At 34.0% G+C, this 19,581-nt stretch overlaps 2 protein-coding genes across 3 annotated transcripts; one reads left to right on the top strand and one right to left on the bottom strand.

Moving 5' to 3' along the window:
- Nucleotides 1–41: 41 nt before the first annotated feature.
- On the bottom strand, nucleotides 42–3,984 carry Rngo (DNA damage inducible 1 homolog rngo). Its single transcript, XM_072906545.1, is given in 7 exon segments — nucleotides 42–1,211; nucleotides 1,530–1,649; nucleotides 1,788–2,093; nucleotides 2,497–2,751; nucleotides 2,832–2,968; nucleotides 2,970–3,045; nucleotides 3,435–3,984. Coding segments are annotated over 7 exon segments (1,377 nt in total). The 5' UTR covers nucleotides 3,700–3,984; the 3' UTR covers nucleotides 42–993.
- Nucleotides 3,985–13,820: 9,836 nt separating this feature from the next.
- Fer1 (48 related 1) lies at nucleotides 13,821–19,581 on the top strand. 2 transcript variants are annotated; one of them, XM_072906234.1, is made up of 3 exons: nucleotides 13,821–15,889; nucleotides 16,347–16,666; nucleotides 17,642–19,581. In XM_072906234.1, exons 1-3 carry the CDS (start codon nucleotides 15,609–15,611, stop codon nucleotides 17,779–17,781), a joined length of 741 nt encoding a protein of 246 aa, XP_072762335.1. In that variant the 5' UTR covers nucleotides 13,821–15,608; the 3' UTR covers nucleotides 17,782–19,581. The 2 variants fall into 2 exon arrangements, with proteins under 2 accessions (XP_072762335.1, XP_072762334.1); XM_072906233.1 differs by having other exon boundaries at nucleotides 13,823–15,889; nucleotides 16,347–16,669; nucleotides 17,642–19,580.

Raw genomic sequence — 19,581 nt, 5'->3', positions numbered from 1 at the left:
TTTTTACTTTTTCGTAACTCCTATTGTAACAATATTTTGTAAAAAAATGGAAAATGTTCTATATTTGCCTGTCATTATCATTTTTTTTTATGTATGTACAGTCGGCGTTTCTTCAGTAAATAATGAGGAACTGAGTTTGAGCCGCATCCAACGTCAATTCGAGTCTTTGAAACATTATCAAATAGCATAAAGATCTCATACAAGGGTTTTATCTGTCCCACATATCATGCTCGATTTTATCTAGTCTATTAATACTAGATATATACATTTTGTCCATATTTACCATTTAAATGAAATATTACAAAGTATTTCGTGAAATATATATATATATATATATATATATATTTATATATCGCGATGCGTAGAAAAATCTTATTTCTTATTATATCTATCCATACTCATGTCGCACTTGTAAGACCATAACATCCGAACTAAATCTTAACATACAAAGTATAATCGCAATATCTTGCAAATCTACGTATATTGCAATTAATTATACCAATATCAAGTATTAGGTCATAACAATTTGATATCTCTTTTATATATTTATATATAATATTATATATATATATTATATATATATATAATCAATTTTTACTATACTAATTGGAAATAATGCGCAATTCTTAGGCGCCATATACATGTATAAGAAACTGTGCAAAGTTGTATGTTTCAGATAACTTTTTTCAGCTCTCGCGATTGTGAATTGTTTATATAATTTTAGTTTACGTAATTTCACACGATTTTAGATTCAAAGCGCACATTTTCGCTTGCAAAGTTCTTCAACTCGTTATCGAGTTATAAAAATTCTTCTATATAGTTAGCTATATATCAAACGGATACTCTCTGTCGACGCTAGATGATATTTAAAAATTGCTTTGAACATTGTAGGTCCCCTCCATTTTTATTGCGTATAATATATTCATAATTTCGCCATGTCTGTCTTTAACTAACGATTTGTATATTTGAATCGCGTGCGACAATTTTCGTTATTCAGAATTTCAAGGATTTCGCAAACAATGCGGCAGTAGCCTGCGTTTTATCACCATTAAATCTACGCAGTTCCGCAATAACTTGCGCTCTGGTAAAACCCAGAGCCTCTAGTTCTTTGACAGTGGCTTCCGTGAACGGATCGTGTGGATAGACTGTAGTTTCTAAGGCAGCTGGTCGATTTGACGAGGCTTGATTACTACTGCCTTGCCCGTCTGAAACTTTTCGACGAAAATCATTCATCATTGATAGATTGCTAAATAGATTCTTTGTTCAAAAAATTAAAGTATGTAAAATTTTGTATATTTCCAATAATGACCCTGCATAGTGTTATATTCTTTTTTTATATAAGTTGCAAAAAAAAAAGATGAGAAAAAATTACATAATTACTTAAGAGTAAAAATGAAATTTTAAAGATAGACCAGTTGCAAGAAACGATAAAAGAAACCAATGCGTTATTTTCTTTATATCTTTTTTTTTTAAATTTTGGAAACAAAAAAGAACACAAAAATTTTAAACGAGTCTGATTTTATTCTTACCATGTTGTTGCCTCTGCTTTTTCGCGTCTCTCGAACTGTCCTCGAGTGCTCGTTGGAGATCTCTGTCATCTAAAGATTCGTCGCTGTTCCCACTTAATCTTGCACATTCGGGTAAATCACCTATAAAATAATTAACAAAATAATGTTAATATTTTTCAATTCGACATTGTTTGGTATCTTAATATCAGTAACACGTATCAAAACTCAATAACATTAAGAATAAATTGTATTAATTACAGACAGTAAGAAGAAACGAACCTTCTGCCAAAAAAGGAGTTTCAGTGCCCGTAGTACCAATCTTCAAGACATTTTTCTTCAGGTCTATGCAACACTGATGTCTCTTAAGCATGTCCAATCCCAGCAGCATGTCCATAGGCTGCTCCTCGAGAACGCTAAACGACGTGGTAAGATGATCGTTGCCAATTTGTATTTGCACCATGTGTATACGACCGATTATGCGTTGAACTCCGACGCCCTTGGCAACTCCAGCCCACCTTGTGTCTACTAGACGCATAATATGACATCTCTCGGCACAAGCGGCAGACATAATAGTGGTTTGAGCACCTTGCATCACAAAAACGTTTTCAATATTATAATGCATAGGATCGACTTTGCGAAATCTTTTGCAATCATCGTGCAAACATTTTTAGAAACCATCGGATTATATTTAAATTGAGAACAAAATCTTTTTTTTCTCTTGCGCTGTTTTCGCAGATGAAGATCACACGAGTTGTCAGATCTAAATTTAAACTGTTTTTCTGCATGTCATGTAGAATGCTTCTCCTAAATGTGTATATTTAAAAATAAATATACTACTCACACGGACGCCGAAATGCAGCGAAACAAAGATGTTTAAAAATAATCACCACATTTTTCACGCGCGTCTCAAGATACACGCAAAATATTGAATAATGACGCATTTCTACTTGCTATTGTAAGTAGCTCGAATCAACGGCCGATGATTTACCTGAATCAATAAACGCTTTAACTGGAAATCCATTGACTTTACAATTGATATACAACATAACGACAGTGCCAAAGGTTTCTGGATTGTACTCCATTGCAGCTTCCATATTCGCCTCGATATTCTTTTGCCTAATCTCTTCGGCGATCAGCCGTTGTGCTTCTGTATCAAATGGATCCGCGTTCATCATTCTCAGCCGTTGCGCTTGCCGTTCTTCTCGAGCGGCTATCTGCTCTCTGAGTACAGTCGAAAATCTATCTATAATATACAAATATTTAGACCAGAGATGCAAGATATACAATGTTATAAAATGTTATATAATTAGAACTACTGCTTACCAAGATTTCCTGACAGCAAAGCGTCAGCTAATCTAGGATTATTCTGCTTCAACAATGCCAGCTGATCTGGATTAGCCATGAACATATTTCTTATCAACGCTGGATCATCCTCGCTGCGAGGATTTTGTACTCTGTTATTTGGGATTGGCTGCTGACGCCTGTATGTTGCTGATGTCGGGAACTCTGATGGAACTGAAGTCCAGTAATGGAATGGCTAGAGTGACGTTTCTTGGAATTTAGTATGTTCATTTTTGTAAGACATGATATGCGTTACGCAAAGGACTATGTGATACAAAGAATAAGACATGGAAAAAGACAATGAAACAAGGTTCATGGTGACGTTCAGAAAGAGAGAGAGAGAGAGAGAGAGAAAGAGCTATAAATGATAAATGCATGCATAATTAAATTAAGTCAAAGGCCAAGATTTCAACATTAAAGACCATCAGGCTTTTACAGCCTTCCATGTCGACGAAAACAAGATAAATTGTTGCAACGATGAAAATAAATACAGGGTAGAGATATCCTCGACTTGTTTCGTCCAGATTTATAATAACGTTCCGATTATTTATGGATCACCGTCGTTATCTAAAAATCATTGCCCACCTCTGTTGAAGGGCTGAAGATTCAGATCGCTGCCGCTCTGGTGCATATGCTGCAGGATAACGGCATCTCCGTCACGGATGCCGTGATCGCGCAGGGACTTCTTGTCATCCATCAACGGCAACCCATTGAACGCGATGACGATCTCGTGGGCCGGCACTCCGCTCTCGATTTCGCAGAACGCCTTGAAATTCTCCAGCTCCAGCTCCTCGCTCACGTCCAGGACGAAGACGCTATCGTCGCTGAGCGTTGTCACCGTCACCTTCATACTTGCTGCGCGCGAAGCAATCACGACGAATCCTGAGAACGAATGCGCGGTTGACGGAGGCAAGTTTCAGCAGGGAAAATCCACGATGAACAAGATCAAGCGGAATCACGACGTGCACAGGAGAGGCGAGAAAGGGAGGACGGCGCGGGACGGGCGGCACGCGATTCGCGGATCCTCCAGATGTAAACAAGGGGAACCTAAAGCTCAGCAAAAATAGTCCGCCGACAACGGCGGCGGCGGGACTCGCGTGTCGACACGAGACGGATGGTGACGCGTGACGCGTCGCGAGTCGCGACTCTCGACCCTCCACGTGGTCGATACTCGCGAGAGAATCGAGGTGCGAGGTATCGTTCGACGGCGATACGTGATGAGCGCTCAAGTCCGATTTGCTTGAAAAAAGTTAACGTGTTCGAGGACGATGATAAACGTATTCCGTACAAAAATTCTCATGACCATAAAACTGACAGATAGTGTAAAAATAATTTGATGCGCGCGTACATATTTTCAGAATTTAATTTATAATATAACTTTATCCTCTTAATTCATATTTTTATCAAGAAACACAGTAATATTCTTCAATTTATATTTATAATTGGCAACAAGGTAAATCTAATTATTGTATATATATATATAATATACATACGTTTACATTATTGATATAATTTTCATTACGATATATTTATTATAACGGATATAATAAATAAATAGAGTTGATATACAGTCATAAGATTGCTTTGATTAAAATATTTTACTAACAATTATATTTTGTAATCAAGTTTTACGTATTTTAAAACGCGTTGAATATATTGAATAATATGATTTTGGTTAAGGAATTTTACGTATTTAACGTGTCAAGTTTTGTTGTTTTTGCGCGACGAGGAAGAAAGAGCACGCTCTCCCCCCTTCTCCTGACGTCACTGCGTGCGTAGGAAGAGAGGGGAGAGATATTGGCGCGCCGCGCCGTGACATCCATTCATTCCGACTTCGACCTTCGACTCCGGCTCCGGCGGGCTTAGCGTACGCACGTACTCCCGACTCCCACCCCGGCGCGTGCGTCGTAGACTCGTAGTACCTCGCGCTCAGTCATCTCAAAGTCAAGCACGCCGTAAACATTTCTCACCTCGATAATACGCGTTATTATAGTCTGCGAAATAACTGAACTCATTATAATACGTAGAACTTTCGAATGATAATATCAAGCGCATTGAAGTATGGACCGCAGTTATGAAATATATCTATAAAAAAGCGTAAAATATTTTAATAGTTTAATCTACACGCGCTCTTTCTCGTCACGATAATATACATACGCATTATACTACGCGATAAATCTTAAAATATGTTTAAAGTCGAATATTTGCGAAATACGTAAATAAAATAATAACGTCGCATACGACCTTGATTACATATAACGCTATTGTTTTTGCATTCCTCTCAGTTTCGTCGCGATCGCGGTCGTGTTTTTCCTTCATGTAATATCCGGATTTCGATCACGAAAAATTATTGTCGCAAATCGTATTTGACGCCGACTAACTGGGATTCTCTCAGCTCTTCCTTTCCAGTGAAAAATCATTGATTGAAGAAGATGTCGAATGGATGTCGTTTATCGGCGTTTATTTGGCGTTTTTTCAACCGTCGTTTTTTTACTGGGCAACAACGTTTACACGTCAGTCTCAGTATCGCGGCTGAGGTGAACGAGTCCTTTTTCTTGCACCGTCTACCAGCAATACGTATCGCATTGAGGACGTCGACTGGAGGATTTAGGTCATGATTTTCGCTCGGTAAAGATGTCCGATCCATTTGATAAATGCTCAGATTGTTGAACATTCATGAAATGGGTGTTCCTCTTGATCCGTCTACCAGCCCTATATGACGTATCATGTGGACGGTCTGTATGATAGACACATATGCTCATCCGAAATCGTGCCTAATGAGCTTGAGTCGGCCTGAGATGCGGTCCTGCACGAACGAGAATCGAGCGAACCCCATTCGCGATCGATTCCCTCGATCTTTCCGAAATTCGGGAGTGCCGTCAAACCATCGCGCGTTTTTACTTTGGTGCAATTTAAACAAGTTAAAAAAAGTATATCGCGCGAATAAAACAATAGTTTCTGACAATCTTGACATCTGAGAGGAGGAGCAGGCCTAGGAGAGGCATCTTGCACCGGCGGAGCAACCCTATGGTAAATATTATTTGTATATTATTATTTATATATTAATTATTATAAATCCCTTATATAAATTAATTTAGTTTATTCACTTGAATAATTTAAACAAAGAAACTTAAAGATAAAGACTTTTAAATCTTATAAAAGTTTCTATTAAAAAAATTATATTATTTATATAAAAAATAGTTTTTTTTTAACTTATAAAATTACTCCATATATATATATCTGCTTATTTTACGCATTGAATATAAAATTTAATGAGTATAATAATCATTTCTTGTGAATATTAATTATTTTAAATTATGCTGCTATAATTTGGATTTCATATTTGTTTGTTACAGACGTAGCTTCAATGTCGACAACTCCGCTGTTGTGTACCGGTGTCGGTGAGTGATAAAAAAATTCTATTTTAAAGCAACGGATTTGTGTAGAGATTATTGTAGATAGAGATATAGATTGTAGATAAATTCGTTGCTTTACCCCTCAGACGGCGGAATAACCGCGTGCATAGCAGACTTTGGATCAATTAGATCGTAGAACAATTTCTTTTTGTGTATTCTAAGACAACAATTTTATATTAAATTTTTAATTTATTATTTAAAATTTTTTTTTTTTTTTTTTTTTTTGTTAAAACAGATATACTATATTTGTACATAAAAATTGATGGAAAAAGAAAAATATTTTAAAAATATATAACATTTATTCTAGTGTTTTGCAATTACATGAAATATCTATTTCAATTATATATATGAGTTTTATAAAATATTTTTAAAGATAGAAATCTTTAATGATCCGCCAACAGAGGGTTATGCATGCTAATATATTTTATATTTGTCTTTTGCGACTTTTGACGACTTAATGATATACGCGTCTAAAAAACAATCGTTATATCGTACGATCCTAACGATTATAAGTCGTCTTATCTGCCGGTGATAATTAACCGGCAGTGAAAGAAGTTAATCTTCTTCCTAAATTCTTGGCTCATAGAAATCGAGTCAGAATGAATAGCCAGGAGCAACGAAAGGTAGGTTCAACTGGCTTGAGAAGTACGTAGTCAATACTGGCTACATATATAAAAGATATACATGATCCCAATTAGGACTCAAATCTCACTTTATGACGAGTTTTTACTGGCATAGAAAATAGCGTCATTAGAATGGAACTGGGTTAGGTTAACTAGGGGCTATTAGGACATTAAAAAAAAGCTCAAATTAAAATTAATTAAATTTAAAGCTATAAAGTTAAATTTATTTTTAGGGAAAAAATATAAAAATGTAATATTTTTTTCAGAGAAATAAAAAATTAATCAAATATAAATTACGTATAAAAAATTGAGAAAAAAGATTATATAGAAATAAAATATTAAAAATTGGAAATTCAATTTAATTATAAAAATGTAAAAATGTACGAGTTAATTGTATAAAATATATTAAAGTTACATAGTGTTGTACGTATAATAATATTGTATCTATTGTATGTATATTTATTGTAAAAATCTATTATATATAATGTATATTTATTATATAAATCTATTGTAAAAAATCTATTGTAAATTACACGAAATTGAACGAAAAAGGAAATTAACACAAAATTTATTGAATTAACATATTTGATTTAATACGGATTCAATTGCAACGTTTCTATTGTAAAATTATTCAAAAATTTAGCAACTTACTTGTTATAAAAGATTATTAATAAATTTGAAAAACTTTTATTTAAAAATTTCGCAAATATCGCTAATTATTGGACAAGTTATCATCTATTAAATGTGACGATAACGCGATTATTTTAAGGATTATAAAGTTAAAATTTTTTGTGAAACAATACACACATCTTATTTTTGATAGTGGAAATCGTACAAAATCGTACATTTGAAAATAAATCGGGCATTAGATTCTACATCCACGTTCGATTCCTCACACGTAGGTATTATAATTTTATTATGAAATGTGCTCCAAATGTTGAAATATTTTTATTGTCGCATAACATGATAATAATCATACATATTATGCGCGCGCATGTTGTATTCTAACTATTATAGAATTATTGTAGAAATTATAATTAAATATTAAAACTACTGTCAATTTATTTTATTTATTCATCGTGTATATTTGCAAAATTTAAATCACGATTTATCTTCTGATTTAATCATTAGATTAACATCGAAACTTCGTCTCTTTTTGTGCCGGATATTTTCTTTAGAAAGTCAACAAAATGCATTCAAATTCTAGATTCTTTTAATTGAGAAAGACGCTAATTTTCTTAATAACTCTTTCGATCGCGATAGACTATCAGCTACATTTGATTTAAAAGTTTTTAATAAATTTTGTATTGAACACATTTCAAACACTTTTGTGTAATAATTATTTTATGTAAATTATTTTATATTAAATTTTGTATCCTATTTTGTAAAATATATTTGTAATATAATTAATACTATGTGTAACATAGAATTAATTATATAATATATATTTTGTAATAAATTTTGATATACACTCTTTTAAATTTTTTATAATACACATATATATATTTATTTATTTATATAAAGCAAATATATATATATATATTTAGATGCTTTTGACTTTGTTTTTTTGAAATGCATATTGTGGCAACATAACGTTACAATTAATTAAATTTTGATAATCGATATGAAATTATATCACGGCAATAGTAGATTTTTATCGAAATGCGTATTCCTTGCGATTATTTCAAGTAAAATTTGAACTGATGGGAATAAAAATATATGCAATTATAAAGAATCATGTATGTAACATTATACGTACATTATATGTAACAATAAAAATGTACACATAATAATGAAGAATTTTGATTCTAGATCTTTATCCATTTACAATAATCATTTATTACAATCAAATAGACTTACTATTGTAATATATAAACTCTCTTCATATATAAATATAATATTTTTTAAAATTTATAAATAAAATGTTAGATAATTCTAAGATTGCTAATTGGATCGCATATCGCTATACGCACAATTTCTCGATATTTTGTTCCATATTTATCGCTACAGTTAACGTGATCTTAACGAGGGTTAAATACAATTTATCATTACGAACATGACGTGAATAGACAATTAATCGTACATGTGCGCGGTGCATCTGTCGATTGAAGATATTACAACGTTTACAACGCGCTCATTATAATTTCACCGAGAAAACGTATAAAACGTCAAATCACGTTAAGTTAAGCGTGAAACGCAGTCATAGAAATCATTGACAAACAAATTAATGCGTAGATTGCATCTTGCATGAATATCAGGTTTGAATAGCATTTAACGACGAGATATTTCCCATATTTGAAAAAGCTATTTGATAATAATCTCGATAGATATCTGAATAGAACATACAATTGTCATCTAAATATGTACATCTGCACGAGACGTTACCGAATAGATGCTTTTATTTCTATGTAACGTTGATAAATTTCATCCGCATAATTATAAAATAACAATCAGGCAGCAATAATCGAAAGCGCACGTATTGAATTATTTTTCATCGGGAAGGAATGCATTATTCTAATACCTCTTAATTGTTAAATTTTTTATTCTTTTTTGTATTTTTTTTTTTTTCATATTTATTTGCTTCTATTTATATTTACCTATAATGATTTGGTTACACTGTCATTATTTATCAATGTTAATGGTTTGTATTAATTCGACAAATTTTATAAGTATTATATTTGATTAAATTACAACTTATCATTAGAAAATTGATGTCAGTAGCAACAACCTGTAATTAAGCTCCTTCAAGCCTTTTTATTGTATAATTTTTAATTGTTAAAATTAAAAATATTACACAATTATTTATTCCCTCTATTTTTCTTTCATGTATTCTATTTTGTTGCACTTCATTGACAAGGCCAAACTTGTCCTAGTCATCGAACTTTCGTGTCCGAGTACAGAGTCCCAGAGCCACCTGTCTAATAATGCGCCTCCCGTATCCGGTGCCGCCTAACCGTTTCCGGTATCTAGGGTTGGATGTTACCCCCTGTGGTGTCCTCACACGCGACCCCCGCGTAAAAGGGGCACGAGACCCCAAACACTCCACGCTCCAATGCACCGCCTTTCCCAGTTTTTCTGGGGTACAAGCTTCCCTCCGTAGTGAGTGTACATATGTATGTGCATGTGTCTTCCACATGCGCACAATCGATTTGTTATTGCGGTTCGTCATTGTGATAGGGAACTCTGACAGTTCTAATCGTCGCTATCTTCCTATTTTAGGACTTATTTTGCTATTTTAGGAGCTATGTATTCGTTATACATTTTAACTAGTGTTAAAAATATAAATGAGAAAAATTGAGAACGCATCTTTTATTTATATAAATACTTATACATCTACTCTTTGTCTTACCTGTTATAATTTTAGATCCCAACGTAATAAAATATTTATTAATATATCCCTATATCTAGAGTTTTACAAAAACTTTATCATTTTCACAAATCTTAATGTTGTAAAATTTATCTTTAGATACATAAAACTTTAATTTTTTCAAGTTGCATTAGTTCACATTGTAATAATTTAATATTATTTTAATATAATATTATATTTATATAAAAAATATAATTCGATAAGATTAATGTTCTCACGGAAAATTATCATCCAAAGCGGATGCTTCGCCACAATTCGTAAACATAAATCGATTTCACACTCCTGCTGAGTGTATAAATTAATAGACACTTACGATTGCGTTTCGATAGACGTAGCGGGATATTTCGATGCGTTCCGTACACCAGGTGTTAGCCACGGTTTTCTCCTGTCAGGATGCACCGTGAAAAATCGCTTTATCCATGGAGTGGTTAATCCGGAGTTTTCCATGATTGGCCACGAAAGAAGAAAAAGAAAGAGAATAGATGCAAATTTTTAATTACGACTTTCAACCTTCTAATTTCCAAATCATTTAAGTTAAAAATTATATTCTCCATTTTTAAGACGCTTTATCATTTTTTTTATACTACGATCAATAATGGCAAGTTTCTTCAGGGGCAGGGTAGAGATAATATTTATCCGATTGTCGATATGCGAAGCGAGATCGAGCGAATCCCGCCCATCGAATCGTCGCCGGAATCGCATTTAAGCGCGTACACGTGGCCATAGGCTTTACCGATTTAAATCCGAGATCCCCTTTAGTTATCTCTCGATCTCGAGGATCAAAAATACTGCGGCACAATGGGTCTGTGCCGACGCAGTATTTTCATTTCGGATTATACCGAAACAAGCTGCGGCCTGTTGAAAATTCGATTGAAAGATATACGTGTAAAACAATGAAAAATTTGCGTTTTGTTTTATATTTATTTAAAAATAATACAAATTAATATCGTTGAATTTTTTCTCGCAGATATGGAAAGATTTATGCCGATTAATAATTTTATAATCATATTTATTATATATATATATATATATATATACATTTTTTTAAGAGTAATTTAAATTTAATCTAAATTAATAAATCTTTTAAAAGATTATGAAATTATCAATGTAATTGCAAAATACATTAATAAATATATCTCGATTATTCTAATATAAACGTAATAATACGCGTGAAATGGTAACCGTTTAAGATGCAATATTTGACTGGATGGGAGTTTTAATTACAACCGTGGGAAATCGTAACGCCGCTTTCCTGATTCTTTCCGGAGAAGCATCGCAGATGGAACTATAATTCATCCGGCATCGACGTACCCTCGCCTCATAATTTTGGGCCGCTAATTATCGAAACTCGGAATGATCGAGACCCGGAAACGAACATTTGTAATAGAGTTTAGTTTATTAGTCGGCATTATCAAAGAAAACCTTTCGTCAATTTATTTCGATAAATAAATTAAATATTAACACACGTTTGCCATGAATATCGAATATACCAAAAGGATTTTAAGTGACAATATGATTATATTTATAAAACAACGTAATATTAATGTACAAAAATAATATTTAAACCAATATTTTCATGTGTCTTTCACATTTTTTGGATATTTTCTTAATATATTGTAATAATATATTGTAATATACTTAATGTATGTATTTATATGTATACATGATAGAATTCATTATCCTTTTTCTTTCTTTAAAAAAAAATTATACATATTATTTGCATCAATTATTGTCGTAAGAAGAATTGTAAAAAAGAATCAATTCTTGAGCGCTTTAGGGAAAGGCTCTAGCACAATTGTTTATTATGAAATTTTGCGTTTTACAAACATTACATTATTAAAACATAGTTAAATTTTATAATTAAAAGAGAATATTTTTAATCGATATTTTCAAAATTTTTTTTTATTCCTTATGGAGTAAATAAAAATATTCGATGCAAATCTTGCATAAGTCGAATGCACTCTCTCTCTCTCTCTCTCTCTCTCTCTCTCTCTCTCTCTGCGTGTGCGACACGTGGTTTTTATGCAACCAATCTAAAGTATCTGGTTTAGACGCGTGTATCCGGCAAACATATTGCTAGCGTAATTAAATATCGCAGGTATTATTACATATTATTATTACGTTTAATAACGCGGTGGAGAAATCAGATCAGTACCTGTTATGGTTCGCATAATTACAGGTTTGCCCGAGAGGGCCAAATGTCGCCGAAGCGGTTAACCCCAGAACGCAACCCTTACGTGATGTTACAACCGCACGTGCGAGTCACGTGCGACCAATTTCTTTTTTATTACGACTTACCTGTGATTCTTGGTGATGTGCACTGCGCTGTTTGTAACAATTCAAGAAAGATAAGCATCGAATAAGCGCATGATTGCGATATATTTACATATAATATATATGTATGTATAATTATATAGTAATATTTTACACAGAAAAATTATTTTTACATAATATTTCTACGTACATATATATTATGTACATTATATATGTTTAAATATATTTAAAAATAAGAAGAAAATACATAAAAAATGTGGAAGATTACATACAAGAAAAAAAAAAAAATAATATTAATACGCTTCGTTACTTTACATTGTAAGTTCTTTTTTTTTCTTGGCGGTTTTCTTTACTGCGATGGACTTTCGCTCGCGTCTTTCAAACAATTACGAATTCATGAAGTAGCTATAGACTGTACTTGAAAATTCTGTAGGTTCGGCGAGAGCGTGCAAAACCTATGATTTGCCAAGTTCGCAAATAACGAACAACATTCAACGGCGATGAAAACTTTTTGCGAAAATGCCAAACGACTATATAAGGTCCAGGCACTGTGTTATTAATTTAATCTAGTTTCAATATATAATTAATAACTTTGAAATACCATTAGAACAAACTATTATTGCTCGAATATATCTTTTAAATAATTTTCACAAGAGTTTGAAAGGAATGTTGAAATGATGAAAGGAGACTTAATGAATTTGCTTTCGAAATATTTATATTTACTTAGCTCGATTAACTTACTGTCTGAAAAGTTGTCGCGAAAGAATATAAAGTTCCTCAAGGCTTTTTAAGTACTATATTTATGACTTCCGATTTTATTGACTTTCAATGAATAAGCATTTGCACATGTGAATATACATATATATATACATAGAAAAATTATACTGGTCATATTTTTCAGAGATTTTTCAATTAAATTTCTAAACGCTTCATTATTTACACCTACCGTTTTTTTAGATAAATACTTTTTAATTATCAATGGGAGAAGTATACTTTTAGCATAATCTCACAACTTTATTAAATAATCAATTTTGCATGATTTCGGATCTTTGAACATTTACTTCAAAATAATACTACTTTTATTTGAATAGAGATCTGAATAATTTTTCTTCAAAGCTGAATCCGCTTTTCGATATTTTTGACACAAGTAGGCTCTTAATTCCGTGCGTCTCTTTATTTTCGAGAAAACATGCGCTTCGATTGGCCGCGGACCGCGATTTCATGTTCCATGACGGTATCTAGGACCGAGAACGACGGTAGTTCCTTATCAGATCGATGAAGAGGCGGCGCCGCTACCCCAGCAACCAAGGGGTAGGCAGGCTCTACCAGCCAAGCGTTCAACGAATGGGGTTGTAGCTGGGGCTTTCAACCCCGGCATGGCTTCCGCTTTGCCGCTTTTCGATTTTAGTGCAACGAGAGACCACCTGAGCGACCGGAACACTATAGGTGGTCTGTCGGCAAGAGGCTGCGAGAAGTCTTGACTTCCTCGACGGAATCCCGCAACAACCTGAAGAGTATTTAAAGACTGTCCAAAGTTGCGCGATAGTGTTCTCCGGTAGACGACCGGAGTCGCGATCACTTGAGTAATTCACGCAACGAATGAAATATTCAAGTCGTCAGTGAAAATGTAATTAAAAAGTCTCGACAAGATAATTCTACAGAATATTTATACAGGATTCTTTAAATTTTCACACACGCAGTGGTGTTTTTGTTGGAGATTTATAGACAATCATTGTGACAGTTTTTAAATCTATAAATATTTAAAAGAGTGAAATTCAAGTGAAATCGAACAATGTGAGATACAGATGTTTCAAAAAATATTATATTTAAAATCTCATACAAACTTTCTCAATTAATATCTTTTCAAAGAATTCTAAACAATGCATAATCCATTTGAACGATCCTCGTTATAATTAAATCTGATCTGAATAACGATCGGTGCAATTGTAAAGTGCAATCTAAAAACTGAAGAATAATTTTTCAAAGATTAAACAAATTTATATATAGTGAGAAGAATGGTCAAACGGGCAATGATGATATTTAAAGCCTGACGTTTTGAAATTTAATTGAAAAAAGTTTAGTAGAGGGAAAGGATCGTAAAAAGACAAGGTATAATTTAAAAATTCCATCATTTTTATTTAATAAATGAGAAAATCCATTTTTACATCATAAAATGATTCACAATTAAAATTTCTGGAGAATATTGTGTAAAAAAAAAGATAGAGCAATCTGTTTGCGATAAATCTAATAAATAATAAAATAATTAGTAAAGTGACATAAGAAATGCTGAACTCGCGCTAAAACGATACAATTGATTAATTCAATAATTGCTAATAAAGTGCGAGGGTGCAAATAAAATAAGAATCTTACAAAGGTAAAATATAAAATATAAAAAAATCTTACAAAGATATAAAAATATAAAGGAGCGCAATAAAAAAATTATTCTTAAAAAAACGATCGAATCTATCTGCGAGAAGAAATGTCTGCGGTCTACAGTTGGCAAAGTGATGCAACTCGGTATTTATTTTTTATCTCGACGTCGTAAGTGAGCTCGCACTGGATGCGAGCCAAGGCATTTCAAACAACCGATTAACAAGTGTTGCGGTAAATCTCGACACGTGCCCCGAGCGGTTCGCCAAGACACGTGCCGTTGTGTTTAGAAATATTACCCTGCACGCGCCTAAAGCTCGACACGTGTCCCGATCCTATCTCTCGATCCTCCAGACGTGATCGAGTGCTTGTAGATGTGATTCGAAATTCCGGCGACGCCATATATACGGCCAATATGTAATTATCAAGGGAATTTAAAATTCAGTTAGTACAATCGTTCGGTAATCGAATCCAAAATGCTTAACGCGAGGAATTGAATGACGTGAGATACGTCGGTTTTATTAACGTCTAGTCAAACGAGATCTAGTCACATCTACTTTCGTTAATTAATAATCAAAGTTCCAGACTTTGTGAATACAATACTAAATTAAAATCGTACTGTAATTAATATAATTGTAAGTTTCGCGATATAAACGTTAAATTCGAGTGATTATCATCGGCAAACACTATCATCATCATCATCATCATCATGTATTCGATGGACAATCTCGAGCGGGACATGATGAACCGGCAGTATATATACGAGGCGCACAGCTTCCTGGGCAATCCGGCGATCCCGGCGTTGCCGCCGCATTGCGGGGTGCCTACGACGGCGACGCTTCCGGCGGTCATTCCGTCGCAGTTGCCATCGTCTCATCATCCCTCCGGTAGCACTGGTAGCACCAGTGGTAGCGAGCACTATCTGTACGACGAGAACAGCAGCGATAACGAGAGCATCTACAGCAGCGATCAGGAAAATCACACGAGGGAGTGAGTATCTATCCCGGAAGTGCCTCGCGGAAGATGTTTCCTCTGAGTTAGCCTCTTGAGTTTTTCGAGGTTTCGGGTTTAGAGAAGCAATTCTTTCTCCGAAGTTTCTGCTGTCTAAAACTAAAATTTTAAATCGCTCTACGAAATTCGCTTTGAGAGTCTTGCTTAAACTTAAACCATTACCCTTTATATTCCAAGATAGATGTTTTCGGGGTGTAATAATAAATACGGGGTAAATTATTGTTCAGAGAAATGGAGAGATTATTCGAAATTTTCGGAATGCCTCCTGCTTTTTGCACAATCATACTCTCTTCTGATATTTTTGGATTAAAAAATTGTATAACATAATTTTCGAATTTTTCTTCTAATTATATATAAAACACCATCTTCCTGTTTTGAAAAAATACAACTGTTAATCGTAGGATTAGAAATAGAACACGTGTACCGTTTTTCGTAGACGAAGTCGAGGTAATCGACGCAGCGGAGCATCGGGAAAATGCCCGAGACAGGTACAGGTGCAACAACGGCAAGCGGCGAATATGAGGGAGCGAAGGCGCATGCAAAATATAAACGACGCTTTTGAGGGTCTGAGGGCCCATATACCGACTTTACCGTATGAAAAGAGACTATCGAAGGTAGACACGCTGAAGCTGGCGATCGGATACATAAACTTCCTCAACGAGCTTGTCCGGACGGACAAGGGTAACGATCCGCTGACGGGCAGTAGCGGTCTCTCGAGATGTTCTAGCCGGGACGATTCTAAGAAGATCATAGTTCGTGGTGAGGCCAATTTCGATTATATCTGTAATCATCTCACGATTAAAATCGATGCCACAGATTTGATTTATGTCGCTTTACTCATCATCACAGATATTAAATATAAAATCTTTACATTTTAAAATGTTACTGTTAAATAATAATATATAAAAGTGTATTAATTAATAATATTTTATCTTAATATTTATCTATATATATATATATATTGAAAAATGTTTGGTCCGAGTCTTTGATAAAATTGATATCAAGATTTCAAAGTTCACTCATATTTTGGACAGTTTAAAAAGAAATCGATAAAATAATCAAAATATTTTAAAAAGGAGAATTTTTTGTATTATATAAAACTGTAGTCGTTTTTTGAAGTTTACAATATAGCATGTCATGTTTACAATTTAAATTTTACAACGCGACGCGTAATCGACCTTGCTGACTTTTCGTCCGTGATTCGATTTTGATTGTACATATTTCTGCGTGAGATTTATTGTTAGTTTAATGCACGACGTGTCGCACTTCACGCAATTTCGATATTACATCAGACATTATTAACGTGAGACTGAGTACTTCCGCTTCGGAATCACACAGGTCGATTTATCATAATTACCTATCTACCCTTTATTCAAGACAGGTGTCCCCGATAGATACGGGGTGCTTCGCGATAAATTATTTTCCAGAGAAATTGAGAGATTATCAAAAATTTTGGGAACCGCACAAACTGTTCATTATTTATGCGTTCTGCTTTTTCACAAGTTACAGCGTGATACCCTCTGATATTTTTACATTTTGTAACACAATTTTCAAACTCTCATCTATTCGCAAGCGCTAATGCTTTTTCCAAAGTAATAATTATATATCTTTCATTAATTAATTGCAATAAAAATTTTTATGTCGGTTCTAATCTCTCTCTCTCTCTCTCTCTTTTTTTTTTGACAATTTTAATAAAGTTAATTTTTGTCGCGAACTGCTACTTATTTTCAGGGTGCGGTGGAAATCCATTTATCTCGCATTCTCTCTCGTGGTCGAGAAAATCGGATATCTCGCCGAACGGCACGATGTACGCGAAAGTTTGGACGCCGGAAGATCCGCGAGCATCCAAAAGCGGGACGCCTTTCGAATAAACGAAAAGAAAATTTTCAAGAAAACTGTACTTGAGTCGTGTAAGACTCCAGTTATACAAAAGAAGAGAAAGAGTCGGATGCGTCACTCGTGGTGAACAAAGACGTTTCCTCATCTCGCGTGTTATTTAGTGTCTAAGGAGAAGCATTTCTAGTCACTGATCCTCGTCATGTAATTTGTACCTTTTCGTCGAATATTATCTCCGATTCTTTAAAATTCTTTAAGTAAATATAATTGCTATTAATTATATTAATATTTATTTATTTCTCACGTTTTTATCGAACAGGCGACTTTGCATTATATATAACAAATCAAATAATTGCAAAATGTACACGTCAAAAAAATGCTTTACTTGAAAATAAAAGCAACATTCTATTGCATTTTTATAAATAAATGCAATCTACATATATTTTTAATTAAAACAAATTTTAAAGTTGAATAAATTAAAAAAAAAAAAAATAGTAATTGATCTTCCCGATTTATATTTTATTTCTAAAAAGGGAGTAAAAATTGTGTTTATTTTGCAATAGACAATTCAGTTTCCATATTTTTTTATCTTTGTTGCCATCTATACAGCCGAATATCTGTGAGATATTTTTACGAAGTTCAAAACGTGGTTTGTATATAGAAATTATCATAATGAGATAAGTACATCGTTTATACATTATCGCAACGTAAGAGATGATGTGCGGCGAGCATCATCATCATCACATTGTGAATAACAAAGCCAAATAAAGGTAGTTCCAAAAATTTGTCATACCTATATCATCTACCTTCACAAACCCTTAAAATGTACAATTAATGTGAACTAAAACACACGTTTTTCTGATGACACATTGAAAATCGATGCGTGGCTAAACCTTCAGGTATAATTTTCTGACAGTAAAAACATTGCAAGCTTTAAAAATTATTTTACTTGTTAAATTAACGTAAAATTTCGAAGGCTTTTATTATTAAACGAGATATTATATCATCTATATTTTTACTAGTCGTCTAAATATGATAATTAAAAACCGAGCAAGATAAATTCGCAAGATCAATGGTCATTTACAAGATTACAGGTATCTTTTAAGCTCGTCCCATCTCGAGAACGTTCTCGACAACAATTTCGCGTTAAAAGAGGGTAGTGGCAAGATGGCCGAAACCGTCGAAGGGTTGATAACTGAAACACCCTAAAAGTGCTTCTTGTGTTCGCTGTGTGGGGGTGGATCCGGAGAGAGAGAGAGAGAGAGATGGCGAGGAGAGAAAAAGAGCAGGAAACGGAGGGAGATATGGTAGGCGGTAACGTCGATATTGCGGCGTCGCGACGCTCTGCAACTCAGCAGGGATAATGGCGTCGACGGCTGCGAGTCTTCTCACGATCCTCCGTTTTTCCTCCTCGTCGTTTGCGACGACGGGGGCCCGAAACGCGTCTCTCGAATCCTCCTTCTCGCTCTCACCGCATTCTAGTTGCCGTCGCAACTCAAACGCTCGTCATTATCGCACGTCATTATCGTCATTAACAACTTGAAAGCCGCAGACACAGTGCGGAAGATAAGAAACTTGGATCCCTCTCGTGCGTTGCGATATTATTACGCGCTCGCATGCATCGGGAAATATCGTTGGGTTTATCGCGATTTGCAGTCATATCGGTCGAAATAAATGTCTATAAAAATGCGAGATTTATTATTTTTTCAGTTTCACGTCTATATAAAATCGAGTATAAATACTCATGTATGTCGCAGACTTTTTGTAAGTAGGTTCAGCGATTTTATAAAGTTTCTTTTGTAAAGCGCCGAACCTTTAACGATACGATGACGTTT

This window comes from Anoplolepis gracilipes, chromosome 14 (assembly GCF_047496725.1).
Source record: "Anoplolepis gracilipes chromosome 14, ASM4749672v1, whole genome shotgun sequence".
Taxonomy (NCBI): domain Eukaryota; kingdom Metazoa; phylum Arthropoda; class Insecta; order Hymenoptera; family Formicidae; genus Anoplolepis; species Anoplolepis gracilipes.
Note: the sequence above shows the minus strand (reverse complement) of the source record. Positions and strands in the feature narration are given on the sequence as shown.

Bases quoted from the DNA above. Each gene is read 5' to 3' on its own strand.
- Fer1 (XM_072906233.1), top strand. From the start codon at position 15,609: ATGTATTCGATGGACAATCTCGAGCGGGACATGATGAACCGGCAGTAT. The intron at 15,890-16,346 runs GTGAGTATCTAT...CGTTTTTCGTAG, and splicing joins CAGGAAAATCACACGAGGGA to ACGAAGTCGAGGTAATCGAC. The intron at 16,670-17,641 runs GTGAGGCCAATT...ACTTATTTTCAG, and splicing joins TAAGAAGATCATAGTTCGTG to GGTGCGGTGGAAATCCATTT.